Below are 17,599 nucleotides of genomic sequence, written 5' to 3'. Positions count from 1 at the left end.
GTGTACTCTATGTTTCTTGGCCCTCTTGTGCCTAATCTAAACATTTTCTGTGTCCATTTTTTGGTGATATGTAGTTCCTGGTCATCGCATTCTTCTTAAAGAGTTTTGTATACAGTCTTCTCAAAATCTGAAGCTTTCTTTTCTCATGCTGGTGTTTTGTGTACACATGTTTCAACCAAAGTGTATTTACAAAACTTATCCTTACAGATATCTTTATAGATATTTACACATCTCAAGATATTTCTATTAAACTAGATATTTACACACACACACCCATTCCTCTTTTAGTCTCTATTTCGGAAGCGTGACTGATGTATTGATCTTTAATTCTGTGTATTACAAACCAGATGGTAAAACCCAAAGAGTGCTTGACACATTAATAGTGCTTGTAAATACCATCTTGACTACTTTAATGAGAAAATAAGAATGAGTAGATTCTCTCTAGTCTTAGAACATCTCATGAAGAGAAATTCTCATGTATTTGTTTTTTCTTCTTGTTACGTTCAAATATGAGTATTGAATCAGATATGCCAGAATTTTTATATATTAGGCACATGAACTTTCTGTTATTCATAGCAGATGATGCAACATTTCTACATAAACTTAAGTTTTTCTGAAATTATCTTGATTAAAATTCTTGATATATTCATTTCCCATGTTAACCAACCTTGGTTTTATTGAAAGTGTCAGTCCTTTCCATTTTCTGTAAAGGTTAAGTACGTCTGAAATACCTTTTGGTAAGGATTGCTTTGAGTTTTAGCAGTGTACCATATGTTAAATGCCAGGCTGAAGTATCACATGCCTGCTGTATTCCATTTTTCAAAGCATCTACTTGCTAGTGTTTTATTTGAACTCTTAAGTTGTTTGTACTGTTTTATAAGGGAGAGCATATTACATTTAGGAGACTAGTTTTTCCCAGGGTGTAGAATTACTTGTATTGTATAAAGTTCTGCTCCAAGGAGGGGGAAACAACTTTGTTTTCTCTTCTTTTGATATTTTCCCTTGATTAAAGATTGCTAGCTTTTTGTGCAGAGAGGGGAGAAATAAATATTTAGGATGTGTGAGACCTGTCCTTTATCTTTTTTTAAATTCCATTATTTTGTTAACCCAAAGGTATGAAATAAATTTATAGTTTCAGTTATTTGATTGAACAAGGATTCTCATAAATTCCAGCTTTTATCGTATGATCAGATTTTTCCTGGACAAATACGGATGTTTGCTGTTGCCAATAGACTTTGGCCTAACAGCATGCTAGATACTAGTGATTGGTTTGGAACTAACGACTTGGCTTGTCCATTCTTATCCCTCCCACCAAACTTAACCTCAGCAGAGGATTGAGAAAGTTTGGTAGTTGAGAATAGCTCTGTGTGCCTCTGAGTTTCTTGGGCTAAGCCAGAATTTTGCATGCAAGGCTATTCTTGTGGTTTTTCCAGCCATGCCAAAACCAAAAGGCGTTGGAAATCTTGCAAGAGAACTTGTTCTAATATAGATTTAAAGCTTGCTTTTTTATATTATGAGTGGTATATCAGACTGAGAGTCAAAGGAATAAAGGGTAGAATACTTCATACTGTATTGAGGATATAAATTTCAAATTTCTGCTTCAAAGCAGATATTGAAAAATACCTCCAAAGATTAAAAAAATGTAAATTTGTGGGATTTATGTAGTTAGTTGTTTCTTAAGACATGTAAGACCTGCCTTTTCCCCATTGGTTATTATTGGCTTACCTTCTAAAATGCATTTTGAATGCTGTGGGTTCAATTTTTATATCACATCAGGTTAATATATGTAACTAATGTTGATCACATTTGAAAATTTTATCAATATGAGTCCTGCCCACCCAGATGTTGTTGATTCATTATAAGATTTTTGCCTATTATCATAAAAATATTATATTATTATCATAATAATAAAAATATCAAAAATATTATCAAGCTACTCTATCATAAGTATCTTCCATTCATAGTAATACTGTCTCTCCATATTGACCTGAATGAAGTTTGACCTATTCTCATGGGACTGAAAGTTTTTTTCCAAATTTTCCTTTTATCTAAGCTTATTAAATCGGTTTCTACATCTAGTAATAATGCTGGAAGAGTGATTATATTCTTTACAGAATATCATTTCTGTAACTATTCTAGTCAGTGTAATATATCAGTTATGTAGTTCTAACTCTCTCCTTATTCCAATGACCTGAATTGTCAACAAGGTCTATCTGGATTCAGGCATTTTCAGTGTTAGTGCCTAAAAAGTGTTAGGGGAAAAATTGATGTGTGTGTTACAGATTGACTTTCATTAATTTTTATTCCTTTCCTTTTCTTTTCTTTTCTTTTCTTTTCTTTTCTTTTCTTTTCTTTTCTTTTCTTGTCACCAATATTCCAGTTAGTGAAAGACTGCATATCATAGTTCTTAGAGGCAGAAAAGATAAACTGATGAAAGTTTTTCTTATTCAATTTTTTAAATCCAAATGAGGATCTCTCACAACAAGCTATTTTTAATTTTTTAAATCTTTTGCCTGTTTGAAAGGATACAAGAGAGGACTGATTACCTATATTCTTTGAATGATAAGACAGAGACTCTGAGGAAGGAAAGCAGAGATGTAATAGCCAGTGACATTTGGGACAGTAGCATCTTAAGATGTCTGTGATGTTTGTAATTAGTGTGCAACCCAGTATCATAATAGAAGGCTGGTTTTGATTTTATATTTAAGTTCTTGTTAATCATCAGCTTTGGGGATACTTTATATATAAGAATATAGATTTTATACCAAGGATAAATTATCAAACCATAGGATTTACCCTATTATTTTCAAAGTTATTTTTTTTGACAAGGTAACATATGTATGCATATGCAGTATAAAATTTGAAAGATATGGAAGCATCAAGTTCAAGGATTATTCTCTTTTCTTGCTTTAGCAATATATTCATGTAACCAAATGTTTTTAGTAATTAATCCATGGTAACAACCTAATGTAGGCCAATGTTCATCTAGCAAGCACCACTTTGTGCCATTTTCTAATGGTGAAATACTTCCATACCAGTTAGTATATTAATAATTCTTCTGAACCACTTTAATGATTTTGTTCCTTCCTCTGGGGCTTCTCTCTTACCGCATACAATCAAGCTGGAGCTTGGCATTGCAGGAGGCTTGGTATGTGCTCCATTACCGGGGATGGATTTCTGATTGTTTGGTGCCCAGTCTGGTTGATTTTAAATCTTTTACATATCACCTCAAATATTTTCACTTCTGTAGAAAAAGAACCCAGTGAAAGTATTTTACCTTGTCATCAACATTATTCTCTTTATGATGGAAAAAAAAACATAAAGGAAAATTTAATCTTCGTTAATAAGTCCTCTAATAAAATTGGTTTTAATGAAAACTCTAATCTCTCTCCATGTTGATGGCTTTACAGTGGGAAAACATTCTTTTCTAATCTTTGAGGTCTATATTTAATGAATGATGAATCTCGATTAATTTGGAGGAAAATGCTTCACTTTAATGATCTTAAATCTAGTAAATGAAAAAAAAATGTTGATCCTCACTTGTATTTACCTAGCATCAGTTATCATGAAAAGTAAGGAATTTAATTCTCAGATACCAGCAAATGGTTAGAATAATCCTATATTGAAGTATCAACATAAAGAATTAAATTAGCATTCATAATTTCACAGAACTCCTTTGTCATCGGCAGAGAGGAAACTCTATTATTCTCCCCCTTTATTAAAGGTAAAAAAATCTTACGTAGAGAAGCATAGTACTTTTATCAAACACATAAGTAGAGGAAATTTTATATAAAAGCTGGGTCATTCAAAGTGTGATGCAGGGCTCTATTCAGCCAGTTATACTGCCTCCTTGGAACATTAATGCATGTGTATTTAAGCCAAATATTTCTGACATTGAGATAGGTTTCTTTTTTCCCATGGTCTCTGATATTTCAGAAAATGAGACGCATAGTTTTTGCTGCAACCAGGTGCTCTGTTGTTTTAGTCACAATTCTTTTTTTTTCCTTCCCTCCCTCCCTCCCTCCCTCCCTCCCTCCCTCTGTCTCTTTCTTTTCTTTCTTTCTTTCTTTCTTTCTTTCTTTCTTTCTTTCTTTCTTTCTTTCTTTCTTTCCTTCTTTCCTTCCTTCCTTCCTTCCTTCCTTCCTTCCTTCCTTCCTTCCTTCAACTGTAGCTCTTACTCAAGTCACAAGGAACAATATTGTGGCATCTGAGGGTGAGGCATATCCATATGGCAGCTTTTCAGAAGTTTAAAGTATCTGGAGGCAGACATGCAGAGGCTCTGTGCTGTACTTAATTTTAGAAACTTCTTAATTTTAATGTGTTGTCCATGGCACAAAAGAAATTTTCACTGGGAGACTTTTGTGGTGTTTGAGGTAACAACTCTTATGTTACTAGAATCCCTTAACAACAAGGCCAACAGGAATGATTCCCTCTGTCCTGAAGATTTTCTTTGGCTTTCACAGCGTCCAAAGCACTTTATAACATGGCTAGACTATATTGAATTTCCATGTTTAGATCTACACCCATAATTTAACATTTTTCTTTTTGAATTATATAGTACTATTGTATGCAATTCAAATACATAGAAAAACCTGAGGATCACTGCAATTCCAAATATTTGAAATCTGTAGCAGGATACATTTTTTGTAGCCTCAACATGACCTTGTTAATTTTCCTTTTTTAAATGAAGGAAAAGGGAAAGAGAAATCTTTTGTTTTTTAATCCATTTTTTCCCATAATTTTAGGTAGTAGTGTTTATCCTGTTTTTTAAAAAGAACTGTGACCAAATTCATCACTATCACTCCTCAGACATACTTTCAAGAAAAGATGCACCTTCATTCTCCCCAAGAGAATGTTGAATTTACAGGACCTAACTTCTGCCAGCCAGGGTAGCAGGAGATCATGAACCTAAGCCTGAATTTGCAGCCAGTTTTGAGTAAATGAAAGCCTTAAGTCCATACCGAAGTCTTTTCTATAGTTATACTTCCTAATCCTTCTTCCGTTGCCCTTTTAAATCACCTCTCAATGATAGGTTTTAATCACGTTATTTGTGATTAAATAATCACATTATCCCAACAAAATTTTCTAAAATATCTAAATATTGTTTTCAGAGATAGCCTGATGTCTATATCTCAACTGGATTACTAGCTCACTCACCAGAGGCCTTTTATATATATATATAAAATATCAGTTTGATTTGTGATACATCAAACCTCCACACTACAGGTCATCAAAGCTATAGATTGATGTCTTAGGCCCCCAAATTGGCAAGAGATATTTTTGATTAGTCAAGAGTCATTGAACACTAAGACAAGTTGGAAACCAGGCTCAACATTTAGAGCCAAATTTAGTCAGCTGCCATCATTTGGACACTCTTGACTTCATTTTTATAGTCTTTGTTGCCAATCTATTTATAAAATGGAGAAAGTTAAGTATTGTAAATGAACTGCATGCTAATAGAGTGTCCAGATGAAGTTCACGTATTACTTGCCAGATATACTTGTAAAACATCTATGGCACTTTTTTGTGAGAGTATGAAAAACACTCAGCTTGTTCTTATTAAGATTAACTCCTCATTACCAGAGAGGAAAATTGCATTACTCTTATTTATACTAAATAAAAAATGTTTTATGCATGGTACATTAATTATAAGTTCCTAATATTATTGTATCTGAGTTGCCCACAAAGATCAGTGCTATGGATTTTTATTCTTTCACAAATTGTCCATTGGTGGAGAAAGTTTTAATAGCATTTGAGTGCTTTTGCTACTTTGCTTTGCTTTGTTCAAAGATATTTTAAAAAATGGTTTATAGATGCTTCCTTGTTTAAATCCTTTAAGGGTTTCTCTTCTCATTGCAATTAGAATAGAATTAAAATGCCTTTTCTTGGTTCTCCATAGTTCTGGTCTTCTACCTACTTTTCTGATCTCTGATTCACTTTTCAGGCACAGGGTCAACAAGACCACAGTCCTTCTGGTAAGAAATTTGACCTGGTTGGGGCACCTGGGTGGCTCAGTCGGTTAAGCGTCCGACTTCAACTCAGGTCACGATCTCGCGGTCTGTGAGTTCGAGCCCCGCGTCGGGCTCTGGGCTGATGGCTCGGAGCCTGGAGCCTGCTTCCAAATTCTGCGTCTCCCTCTCTCTCTGCCCCTCTCCCGTTCATGCTCTGTCTCTCTCTGTCTCAAAAATGAAACGTTAAAAAAAAAAATTAAGAAGAAAAAGAAAAAAGAAATTTGACCTGGTTAAGGATAAAAAGAAGTCTGGTGTAGCTATAGCATCTGATGGAATTCTCTGGTTCATATGATCCACATTGGCCTTTTTTCTAGTTCTTGAACTCATCAGCCTTATTTCTACCCTTGGCCTTTGCATTTTTTCCTTTGATGGAAATGTTCTTCCCCCAGACATTTTATATGGCTGAACTTCTGTTCACTTGTGACATCTCAACTCTATTTGTGTCTCTCCACAGAGCTCTTTCTTGACTATCCTTTTTAAAAATTGTCTTTTCCAGTATTTTTTTAAATCCTGTCTTTTTCTTCATAGCCTGTAACATCAGAAATGGTTTACTGTCTAATGTCCAATCTTCCTTGTCTTACCCACTCTCTCTATCCCCTTGCCAATAATGTAAGTTCAGGAGAGTCAAGCTCATGTCTGTTTTGTTCACTCTGTATCCCCAGTACCTAGAGCAGCACCTAGAATAAAGTATACGTTCAATGAATATAGTTGAATAAATGAAGATTAAATAAATGATGAAGGGGCTGTAAAAATAGAGTAAGTGCTTAGTTCGTGAAGAGAAATCTGTTTCATCTGGTTAGAACAGCTAAGACAAACGAGGAACAAAGTGGGTGGATCTGAATTCAATTCTTTGTTCCGTGGAGTCATTTTATATGATTGTGGGTATGTTTCTTAACCTCAATGCCTGTTTCTTTATCTGTGAAATAATGAGGTAGAGCCCATGGAAAAAAGATGGATGAATTGGTTGGTAAAATGACTGAGATTCATCATTTTTCCAAATGTATCTCAGTCAAGGAGGCTCTCCTTTTCGATAACAAACTTGCTTGCAATATGTTTGAAAAGCTGAGATAATATTATAAGATATACTAGTAGTTTAATAGCTTTGCAAAATTTAAAGTAATATTTTGTTTAAAAAGAAAAAAACATGAAAGTATCCCTTCAGAGTTTTAATGTACTCATTTTGCAGATATCTTTTAGTTTTGCTTATTGTATTTTTAGTTAAAAACTGGAAAATATCTGAAATATATTTTTGAAATGCAAACTTACGTTTTTTCAAGAAAGGTGAAATTGTGCTTGACTTCAAATGACCCTTTACAACAATTATTTCGTACTACTGTAGTCAAAAAGCTGAACTAAGAATATAATTACAGACATCATTAACATCAAAGTTCTAATAGTTCGTCTATAAAGAGGCAAACAATCAGGCTTGGACATGCTAAAATTATGATTTATTTCTTCAGTTCATCCAGCACATATTTGTCTAATGTCTTCTGTGGGTGAGGTACTACTGCAGATATATTGGGTAGGTAAGTGAGTGAATTGAACAAAAGAAGTTCTTCTAGGGCTTAAATTTTAGTCAGTCTATTTATTCTATCCTTTGCTTCCAGCTTGCTCTGTAACTTTATACCTTTCTTCATTTGCAAAGTATGACTTAGAGGATTGATACAGAAAATTTGGGGGTGGCTTTTAAAATCATGTAATTACTGTTGCCTAAAATTAGCTACAGTGTGTTCTTTTGAGGTATATCCTAAATACCAACATGATATTAATGTTTTGGAGACCATCTGGTTCTTTAGACACATCTGCTTTGCAAATCTGGACAAGTCATTTAATTTGATCAGGCCGGATCAGATCTGTAAGTATTGGACTATTTCAAGGGAGAAGAAAAACTGGATTTGTTGAGACAGTAGACTGTAGTTTGGGTTGTAGTAGTATATTTTGGCTATACTTCTCCTTTAAATTCCAGCATATATTCAATTCCATTAAAAATATGTATCTACTGCTTATGGTATTGGTTGGAGTGGAGTGGTTTTTGATTTAATATATTTATTTTCTATGAGTCTAATAATTGTAGAATTTATAACATACTTTTCCTTCCAAGAACTTTGCGGTCCTTCACACACCTCATTTTATTTATTCAGAATTTGTCCTATGGAGTAGAAAGGATGGACATTTCTAGTCAAAAATAATAACTTAAAAATTGAAATACTTGGTAGGGATTGAATGTGCTTAGCCACGAATTTGGTAAATGAACTTGGTAGTTACAGTTTGAAGCTTAGTGAACTTTCCAGTGAATATTGGTATTGTCCGTAATATGATTTGTATAAAAAATATTCATCCTAGTACAAGGATCATCATTCACCAGATACCTATTACATGTGTGCGCTGTGTATGATTAATAGCAAATTATAATTCCTGCACTAAAGGGACCTACACTCTTGTTCACATATTTGAAATTCTTTTCAAAGAGGTATGGTTATTGGTTTTCCTTAAACTCAATGAATTAAATCCCCTAGGATGACACAGGCCATCCCTGATAGAACTGAGGCTAAAACCTAAATATGTTGAAAACTAATAAAACTTTCCCTGCCTTTAATAACATTTTTTTCATTACAGAATATGTGGATACATCTTTCTTTTTCTCCTCTACATACCATGAGTCTTCATGCTGTATCTTTGTTGAGAGTAGTTTAAAATAGCTTATAAAGGAAATAATTCTTTCAGACACCTCTTTATAGTGTTGTTCCTTGTATCTTTGATATTTATAGACAAAACTACGGAGGAAAAAAAATACATTGCAGGGAACTGTTAAGATTAATGTTCATTTTTATACTTACACAAAATAATAAAGGCAATTACTATCGTATATTACATTGGAACATAACTATCCAGTTATATAATGATGGATCATACTGTAAAAGCAGGTGGCTACTGTCAGTTTGTGTTTTCAGCATGTCCATAATGATTAATATTGTAGTTGTGAGTCAAGTTTTTGGAAATTACCTGTTTTGTTTGGACTGTGGCACCGATAATACAGTGTTGGGTAGTATTAGACCAAATTTTAAAACTCTCTTGTTATTACATACAAGGTTTTCTTATATCTGGCACCTGCTTAGTTTGCTACCTTCCTGTCTCCACTCTTAACTCCAACTATTCTTATCTATTTAATATTCTTTGCATATAACAGTGAACCTTACAGGCAGGCTTCGGGCATCTTTTCTTTAATACATACCTTGCATATTCCTGTGGTGTGTAGTTATCTAGAGAATATTTCTCTTCAACAATAGACTGCACTCAGTGAGGAGAGACTTTTTTTAAATCCTTGTATTCCTAGTATCTTCATTCATGTCCCTTCTGCAGATGGGTGGATTTAAGTAACTGAATGGGGCTAAGATGAGAGGTTTGAACTATATAAAAGGCTGGTTACTGCTGCATAGCTTTTCGCCATGTTCCATAACCATAGCTTTGGCTCTTATTTGACTCATTGTCCTATAGTAAGTACTTGCCTCCTTGAAGTTTGGATGAAAATGAGCATATGGTGTACAAATAAATTACTAGAAAAAAATACTGTTTAATTGTGTTTCTTAATAATGGTGAGAAAATGTTTTGTTTCACTAACTTACCTGTTCCTCCAAAGGAGGAATCTACTAAAGATCTATATAATCTATGAAATCTACTAAAATTGGTTAAACTGTGAGATTATTTGAAACCATGGCAAATAGGAAAGTGAAAACAGTTTTTTCCATTAAGCAAAACAGTCTGTCATATCCAAATTCCCAGAAAAGAATGGCATTTTTCTATCTATGAAAGATGTCATGAATATACCCAAGAGAATTGTTTATGACTATACTGTTCTTTAAATTTCCTGAAGTCCAACGCTATATTATATTTTACCAAAGGTAAATTATAATTTTACATTATCGAATCACAGTTTAAGTGGTTAAATTTTGTGGCCTTATATAAATTAATCATTATGGAATCTTTAGAGGATGTATAATGAATAAATGAAGGGCTAAAGCAGTTCGATAAAGCACTTCTTTAAATTTTGGTTAAACCTCAGTCAGAGCTTTATTTTCCTTTACTAATTTGCTAGTAATTATGCAGCTTCAGAGTGACAACTATTGAATTATAGGAGCGGTAGCATCATCAGACAGTTTAACATTTGCAAAAGAAAGTTAATTATCTGAAAAGTTGAGACTTATCCTGAGGTTTAAAAAATATTTTTGTGTAAGTTTTTAAAAATACATGCATATTTATTTATTTAGCTCCTTAATGCATGTTGTTTCCAACCAAGTAAATCTATTTTCAAAACAGAGATTATTGAAGAGATTTGGCTTATTTTTCTTTTCTTGGTGAATGTGCCAAAGGTCTGTTTTCTATAAGACATGTGTCTGTTTCAACTTACTATTTCGATTATGAGTAGTTTATTATCCAGAGAGACCTTCAAAAATAGAATATTTGCTAAAGAATTCTTATGTATATGGTTGAATACATATTTTAGAATGATTTAGAATTTATAAATAGCATGTAATATAATATTGGGAACATGTTAAGTATAACATATAATGCTTTCATAAAAAGGAAAGAAAAAAGATAATAATGTATTAAGCATTTCCAATAAGGAAGTGAGTGGGTGGAACATCTTCAAATGCTGATTTGGCTTCCCTTAAGATAGTGTTAATGTCTTTATATTTAGCTGACTGAGGTTCCAGCATTTACACTACCCACTTAAGTTTGTCCAGTCTCCCAAGTTTTATTACTCCTTATGAATACCGCCTTGAGATTCTGACTTCCACACTTTGACTTCTACCTTTTTATATTAGGGGCGTGAACTTCCTGGGGGGCAGTTCTTTTATGTATGAAATTGCTCAGAGTTTCCATCTGCTTTCACTTGACTTGTGGTCTTGAAGATCATGCTTGGCCCATGGGATATTACAGTGTGCCGAGAGGATGTGGAGTTTTGTCAGCCAGTGAAATATGTCTGTTTTTTTTTTCTTTTTCTTTTTCTTTTTTTTTTTTTTTTTCAGCAGCTTTCATACACTCCTCATCCTGTGTGGTCTTCACTGAACTGAATTTATATTTAACAGAACTGCTCACCCTCTTTATCATCTTCTATGACTTGGCCTTTTTTAAGGAGAAGGTGTGTGGAAGTAACATCGGAGCCAAAAAACTGTAGTGTTGGCAATAGGAAAACTTAAAACCGAAAGCTTAAAGTAGGTTATATATGAATGTGTTCAATATTCACAAATGTGTATTTTGTAATGCAGAAGAGTGTTGTATTTCAGATATGTACAACTGTCAAAAAAAATTCCCATGCCAACAGTAGACTCCAAGTTTTGTCTGAGATCCAAATGACTTTTTTTGCTTGTTTTTAGGCACTACTGCAGTCTTCAGTTAAGCAACAAGTAGAAGCTATTGAAAAACAGTACATTTCTGCAATTGAGAAACAAGCACACAAGTGTGAAGAGTTGTTAAATACTCAGGTAATAAAATTGCACATCCATTATATATTTATACTTTTCTGACTCTCCTCCCCTGAGAGCTCTATAACTGTTTATTCAGTTTCGTGCCATTTACTTTCCTTGGTGTATTTTGGAGGAAAAAACTATGCTTATGTAAACTCAATGTTAAAGTTTGGGAATTTTATGAAAGACTAAAAATAGAGCTAAAGGCCTAAAATATGTGGCTTTCCACCAAATTAATGATTCTTATGTTAATTTCTGAGTTACAGTATTATTCATCAAATAACAGAGGCAAAGAGATGACTGTGAACGTATTATGGCATGTGAAATGATTTTTAGTGCTATGAGATTTATAAATAATATTTGCATTTTGGAAGTACTTATTTATGTTTAAGTTACCTTTCATTGCATATAGATATTGGTTTCTATTTGAATTTTTCCATTAAATTTGTTTCTTTTCTTGATTTAATGTCTTAGAAGACATAAAGACATGATTACATTGAACAATCAGTTGAGCATTTATGGAGGTGTTATAGTGTAAATAATATATTCAAGAAATTCCCAGAAACACTTGTAAATAACATAAAACTTGGTAGGTGAAAATAAAACCAGCTTTGTTTAAAGGAACTCCTTTATATCATGAGAAAGCATCCTGAGAATTTGGAAAACAAAGTTAGGTGTAGAATTTAAATGGAGACATAAATATGCTACCCTATTACCAAGATTAGGGTCAATTCTATTAAATATTTTTCAGTGTCATTTTAATAAATGGCTTGGAAGAAGAAATACATAGGGAATTTTATAAATTTAATATAACAACTATACTCTTTTGGGTGTCGAAATACTAGGTCACCAGAAGTATGAAGTGTATGATTTTGTGAATGGAGAGAAAAATCATGGAGAAGAGTTAAGGTCACAGAACTGTGAAATAGCATAAAGCATGTATTAGCCAGGGCAGGGCAGGTTATGCCCTGTCTCTCTGGCTTCAGACAGCAAAGACTTATATCTTACTCATGCTACAGATACAGATACAATGTCTTGGGCCCTAGTCCCATCTTGTCTTCACCCTAGTGTAGTTCCTATGTGGAACAATACCTTTTAACATTGCAGAATGAATAGAAGCCCAAATATCCTACCAGTAATTAAATATTCTGGACTGGAAATGACGCTTCTACTCTCAATTTATATCAGTAGTGCTTTACTTCATCATAATGAGGTCAGGTAGTGAGATCCTACTATGAATATGAAAGGGAGGGAACAGGAAATATTTGGTAAACAGCATTAATTATGCCACAGTTGGCTCTTATGGTTGCCAAATATTCCCAGTTTCCATCTTACTGGCAAATTTGCTTACCCTGTCTCCTTGGGAGAAAATCTGAAAGTTCTTTCCAAGCTATGGCCTCAAGCTCAAAAGTCCAGGATCTTTGGATGATAGGTAGGGAATGATGTACCATAGTGTATACATTATCAGGTCCAGACATATAGTCCCTTTTGATCTAAAGAACTAGAAACTAAAATACATGTTGTTTACCTTCAACATATTTAGTATATAGTAGCAAGATAAAGGTATTTACTGTAACCACTCTCAGTAGGAAGGATGAAGAATCAGATGAACAGCTGTCATTAGTATGTAGCAATTCTAAAATCTCAATGGACAGATTAAATAATGTGTGTTATGGGGATAGGATTGCTCTTTGATTGACCATGATTCTGTTTAGGCTTTAGGGACAGAGTTTCTAGTCCATTGTTCTTCATGATCTTGTAGGTTTTAAATTCTTCAATATCTTTGTTGGCAATATCTAATATGAGTTTTGGTGAGTATGCCATTTCTTAGCCTGCTTTTTGACTGTAGAAAATTGGGAGACATGGATTACTTTAGATGGCAGATCAGTTCAGAATAATGGTTCTTTTGGCTCCTTATCTGTTTGATTACAATCAGCTTCATTTGTGAAAGGTAAACCCACAGTTATTTTAGGGAACTACTTCCTACATTTAATTTGTTTATATGATTTTACCCCTATGGTTGCCCATTTTTCTATGTCTCTCTCTTTTTCTGATTAAAGATAACTTTGTTTATCAAGCATGGGTTTAAGAAATTCCAGGGGTCTCTTTCTCCAGACCATTTGTTCCAAATGAAAGTATATAGAGGACAGTAACAGTAATAGGCTTATTAGGTCTGTGCTTGGAGACATTTTAATCCATTGCATCCTTAATAGTGGGTGTAGCTAACATATACTTGATTCAGTACTTGCTGTAAGATTGAATGTAGTTGGCCTTTTGTTGCTCAGAGACCTTCTCAGTTGTTTCTTTTTATAAGTTGACGTTGGGAAGATAGTTATTCCTGCAAGTCCTCAAATTTCTGAACTTTTTTTGTTACCTGTAATTCGATTCTTATGAATTGTCTTCTTCTTGTGAATTCATTGCTGAATTTGTCTTTTTCTTACAATGCCTTATCGAAAATAGCCAATAACAGAGCTAATAAATGAATTCAGCAAAGTTGCAAGTTAAAAGATTAACACACAAAAATCAGTTGTATTTCTATACATTCTTGATGAATATTCAAAAAAGAAATTAAGAAAGCAATTCAGTTTACAATAACACATTAAAGAATAAAATACCTCGGAGTAAAGGAGGTGAAAGACTTGTCTGCTGAAAACTACAAAACAGGCTGAAAGAAATTAAAAATAACCTAAGTAAGCAGAAGGATATCCCATGTTCATTGACGATTTGGAAACATTTGGTGAAGAACAGTCTAAGACTACCTCAGGATATTTAGAGTATGATATTCAGTGTGATGAAATGCCATTTAAAAACCAAACACTAAAAGGGGATATGATTAGTAGGCCAAATCACATAAGGTATATAAATGGTCATCCCACACTTGTTTTTCTAATCATATTTCATTAGATGCCATTTGAAATTTGAAATTAATAAATTTAATTTAACAAGAATAATAGCTGGATGGTTCCTTAGGAATAATTTAATTTAGCCTGTGTGTGTGTGTGTGTGTGTGTGTGTGTGTGTGTACACATGCATACCTTTCCCTTTTTTTATTGTTTTTTTTTTTTCAAATTGAGAATTTAAGGGAAAAGCAAGTATATTCAGAGTAGTTTCAAGCAGATGCTCAGAAATCTGACTGCTTGATTTTGTCACTTAACTGTGTACTATGGAATGTACTTAGCCTCTCTATGCCTCATTTTTCTTACCTGTAAAATGTATATACAAGTAATTCCTACCTCATAGTATTGCTATGAGTATTATATGACATCAGACCTGCATAGTGCTTAGAATAGAACTTGGCACATTCTAGGTGTTCAGCTGGTATTGGCTGAATTATTATCATCTTTGCTATTCTTGGTCAAGATCATTTGTATGGCTCCTCCCAGAACCAAGGTTATGACTCACGTTTTCTAATTTCCAGTCTGTAGTAGAAAGGCTACTTATTTGTAGTTCATGTTTTATCTTGTGTTTGATTTAAAAAAGTGGCCTTTAAATTTTTATTCATTTGTCTTGGGGCTTCATCTAGTATTTGAATGCTAGACCAACTTTTTGTCCTTCTCTCTCTTCCTTATTTAATGAGGGCCTTTTTTATGACTGGCATTCTGCTGGAGTATATGAATATAATATGAGCAAGACACAGCCCTTTTATTAAGCAGGTGGAAACATGACATTATTGTAAAACTATGGTAAGTTATGATAGAATAAATCATTATGTTATATTAAAGGGTATGTAGTTCCTTCATATAGGGTAAGGGAAGACTTACTGGACTAATGATGAGTTCTCTCAGGGTTCATGGGTCTAAGTGAGGTCAGAACTGAGAACTTAGCATGAGAGAGGTAGATGGAATAACGTATTCACAATCCTTTAAATGAGAGATTATAATATAAATGCTTGGCAAGGGTGGGTGAGGCTATTTAAGACTGCCAAATGAAAGATTATTTTATGCAATAGAAAGGATAATAAAGGACCTTGTCTGACAGGAAATTGGGTCCTTAAGACATTATTAGAGACGTGACATTTGTTTGGATTTACATTTTAGTCATAATTACTCTGGCTAAAGTTTATAAAAATGAATTGATGAAAGACAGTATGAGAAGCACATAACAGCTTCTTAAACAGCCATTACAGTTATCCAAGTAAGAATGGTGGTGGCCCAAAGTAAGGTGGGTGCGTGGGAAAGAGAGATTTTGATGGTTTTGAGTCATATTAAGGGAACAGAAACCAGAGAATATGTGGGAATAAAAAAGAGGAAGTAAATGTTGATTGATAAAGGATATATTTACACACACACCAACACACACATTTTATATACATAAATATGTATTTATATACATAAATATATTTTTGTGGATGATGACCAGATTTTTGGTTTTGGCAGTGCAGTGAAATAGGAAACTTAAGACCTGGAGCATGGTTAGGGTTGAAAATTTTGTGTTTTGGACATGTTGAGTTTATAGTGCCTGTGGAATATACAAGATCAGAGTGCATAACAGAGTTGAATACAGAGTCTAGAACTATGAGAAATCTGGTTTTGAATTAATTTGGAAGTCAGAAGTATATAGAAGGTCATTGAAAGTATGTCTGTGGATGAGACCAGAGGATATATAGAATGAGAAAATAAATTCCATCTAGGGTCCTGAAGGACCTCAATAAATAATGGATAGGCTAAGAGAGCTCATGAAGGAAACTGTAAACTGGCAAGAGAAAAAGGAAGAAACCAAATGCCTAGTATACCTAAGTCACAGGAAGAGAGCATTTTACAAAAAAGTGAGTGGTTAACATTTTCAAATGATGTAAAATAAGTAAGTAAGGTATGGATTTACAAATGACTGCTGGATATGACAACAAGAAAGTGTCATTAACAAGAATAGTTTCAGTGGAATGGTAGAGGATCGAAGTAGATAATCATATGAGTAAAAAAGAAGATGAAAAAATAGAAACAGAAGGTAAGTCTTTGAAAAGCTTATTAGATCATTAAAATAAGACAGCACACTGTAGGTAGAAGGAGCTATGAAGGGGAAATTTTATCCTCCTTGTATTTTGGCCTAGAAGTTGAACTCATTTAAACTTGCTCTTATGGGCAAGAGCCAAGTTAGTAAGACTAAAGATTTAAAAAGAAAAAATGGATAGACCAGAGTACCCAAGAAGGAGGAAGTAATGAGTGGAGGTTAACCTTTATTAGGTAAGCAAATATTTTGATGTGTGCATGTGTGTGTGTGTGTGTGTGTGTGTGTGTGTGTGTGTGTGTGTGACTGGGGGTGGAGGGATGTATATGTGCATAGATGTAAATTTTAAATATTATTTATACTTTTGAATTGTAATACTCATAAATTTTCTTAGTTCCTTTCTGTCAGCACTTGTAAAATCCAAATTTCTGTGAAGGATATGTACAATTTACTATTTAAAATCTCTTAAGTGCTATTAACAGATTTATATATGGAATGTTACCCAAGCACACAAAATAAACTATCTATATTATTACTTGCAGTGCCTTGTCAAAATGTCCACCATTTTGGTAGCCACCAACACACTTTTTTTTAAGTTTATTTATTTATTTTGAGAGAGAGAGAGAGAGAGAGAGAGCACAGGAGTGCACACAAGCAGGGGAGGGACAGAAAGAAGGAGAGACAGAATCCCAAGGAGGCTCTGCACCATCAGTGCAGAGCTCACTGCAGGGCTTGAACTCACGATCTGACCTGAGCCTAGATCAATAGTCTGGTGCTCAACTTACTGTGCCACCAAGGGGCCTCCCAACATACATTTTTTAATGTATTATCTTCCAGTGTCTTCCCTAAGAAATACAAGTATCATTTGAATCCCATACCAGAATGTAAATTCTGTGAGAAATAGATTATGGGTTTATTCTGTATTTTGCTGGATCACCCAAGCCTATCAACTTTTTTGTGTATGCTCTAAGTGCAGGAAAATACCCTTGTTATTAAGAGATGTATACACCTGTTTATCCACTGTCACAATCAAGATACAGAACATTTCCATCAACCCAAGACATTATCTCATGCCCTTCTACAGTCATCCACCCTCAACAACCCTAACCCTAGGCAACCACTGATCTGTGTTTGCTACTATTGATTAGTTTACTTGCTTTAATAACAGTTGGTTGATGG

At 33.8% G+C, this 17,599-nt stretch overlaps 1 protein-coding gene across 1 annotated transcript in view; it reads left to right on the top strand.

Moving 5' to 3' along the window:
• Positions 1 to 17,599, top strand: part of CCDC91 (coiled-coil domain containing 91) — a 350,703-nt gene that overhangs the window by 199,930 nt on the left and 133,174 nt on the right. Inside the window, 1 exon segment of the mRNA XM_019452336.2 lies at positions 11,387 to 11,494. Within this exon segment, the coding sequence (XP_019307881.2) occupies positions 11,387 to 11,494 (108 nt within the window).

The sequence above is a fragment of the Panthera pardus genome, unplaced genomic scaffold, assembly GCF_024362965.1.
Source record: "Panthera pardus isolate Hobbes unplaced genomic scaffold, ASM2436296v1 HiC_scaffold_6, whole genome shotgun sequence".
NCBI classification, from domain to species: Eukaryota; Metazoa; Chordata; class Mammalia; order Carnivora; family Felidae; genus Panthera; species Panthera pardus.
Note: the sequence above shows the minus strand (reverse complement) of the source record. Positions and strands in the feature narration are given on the sequence as shown.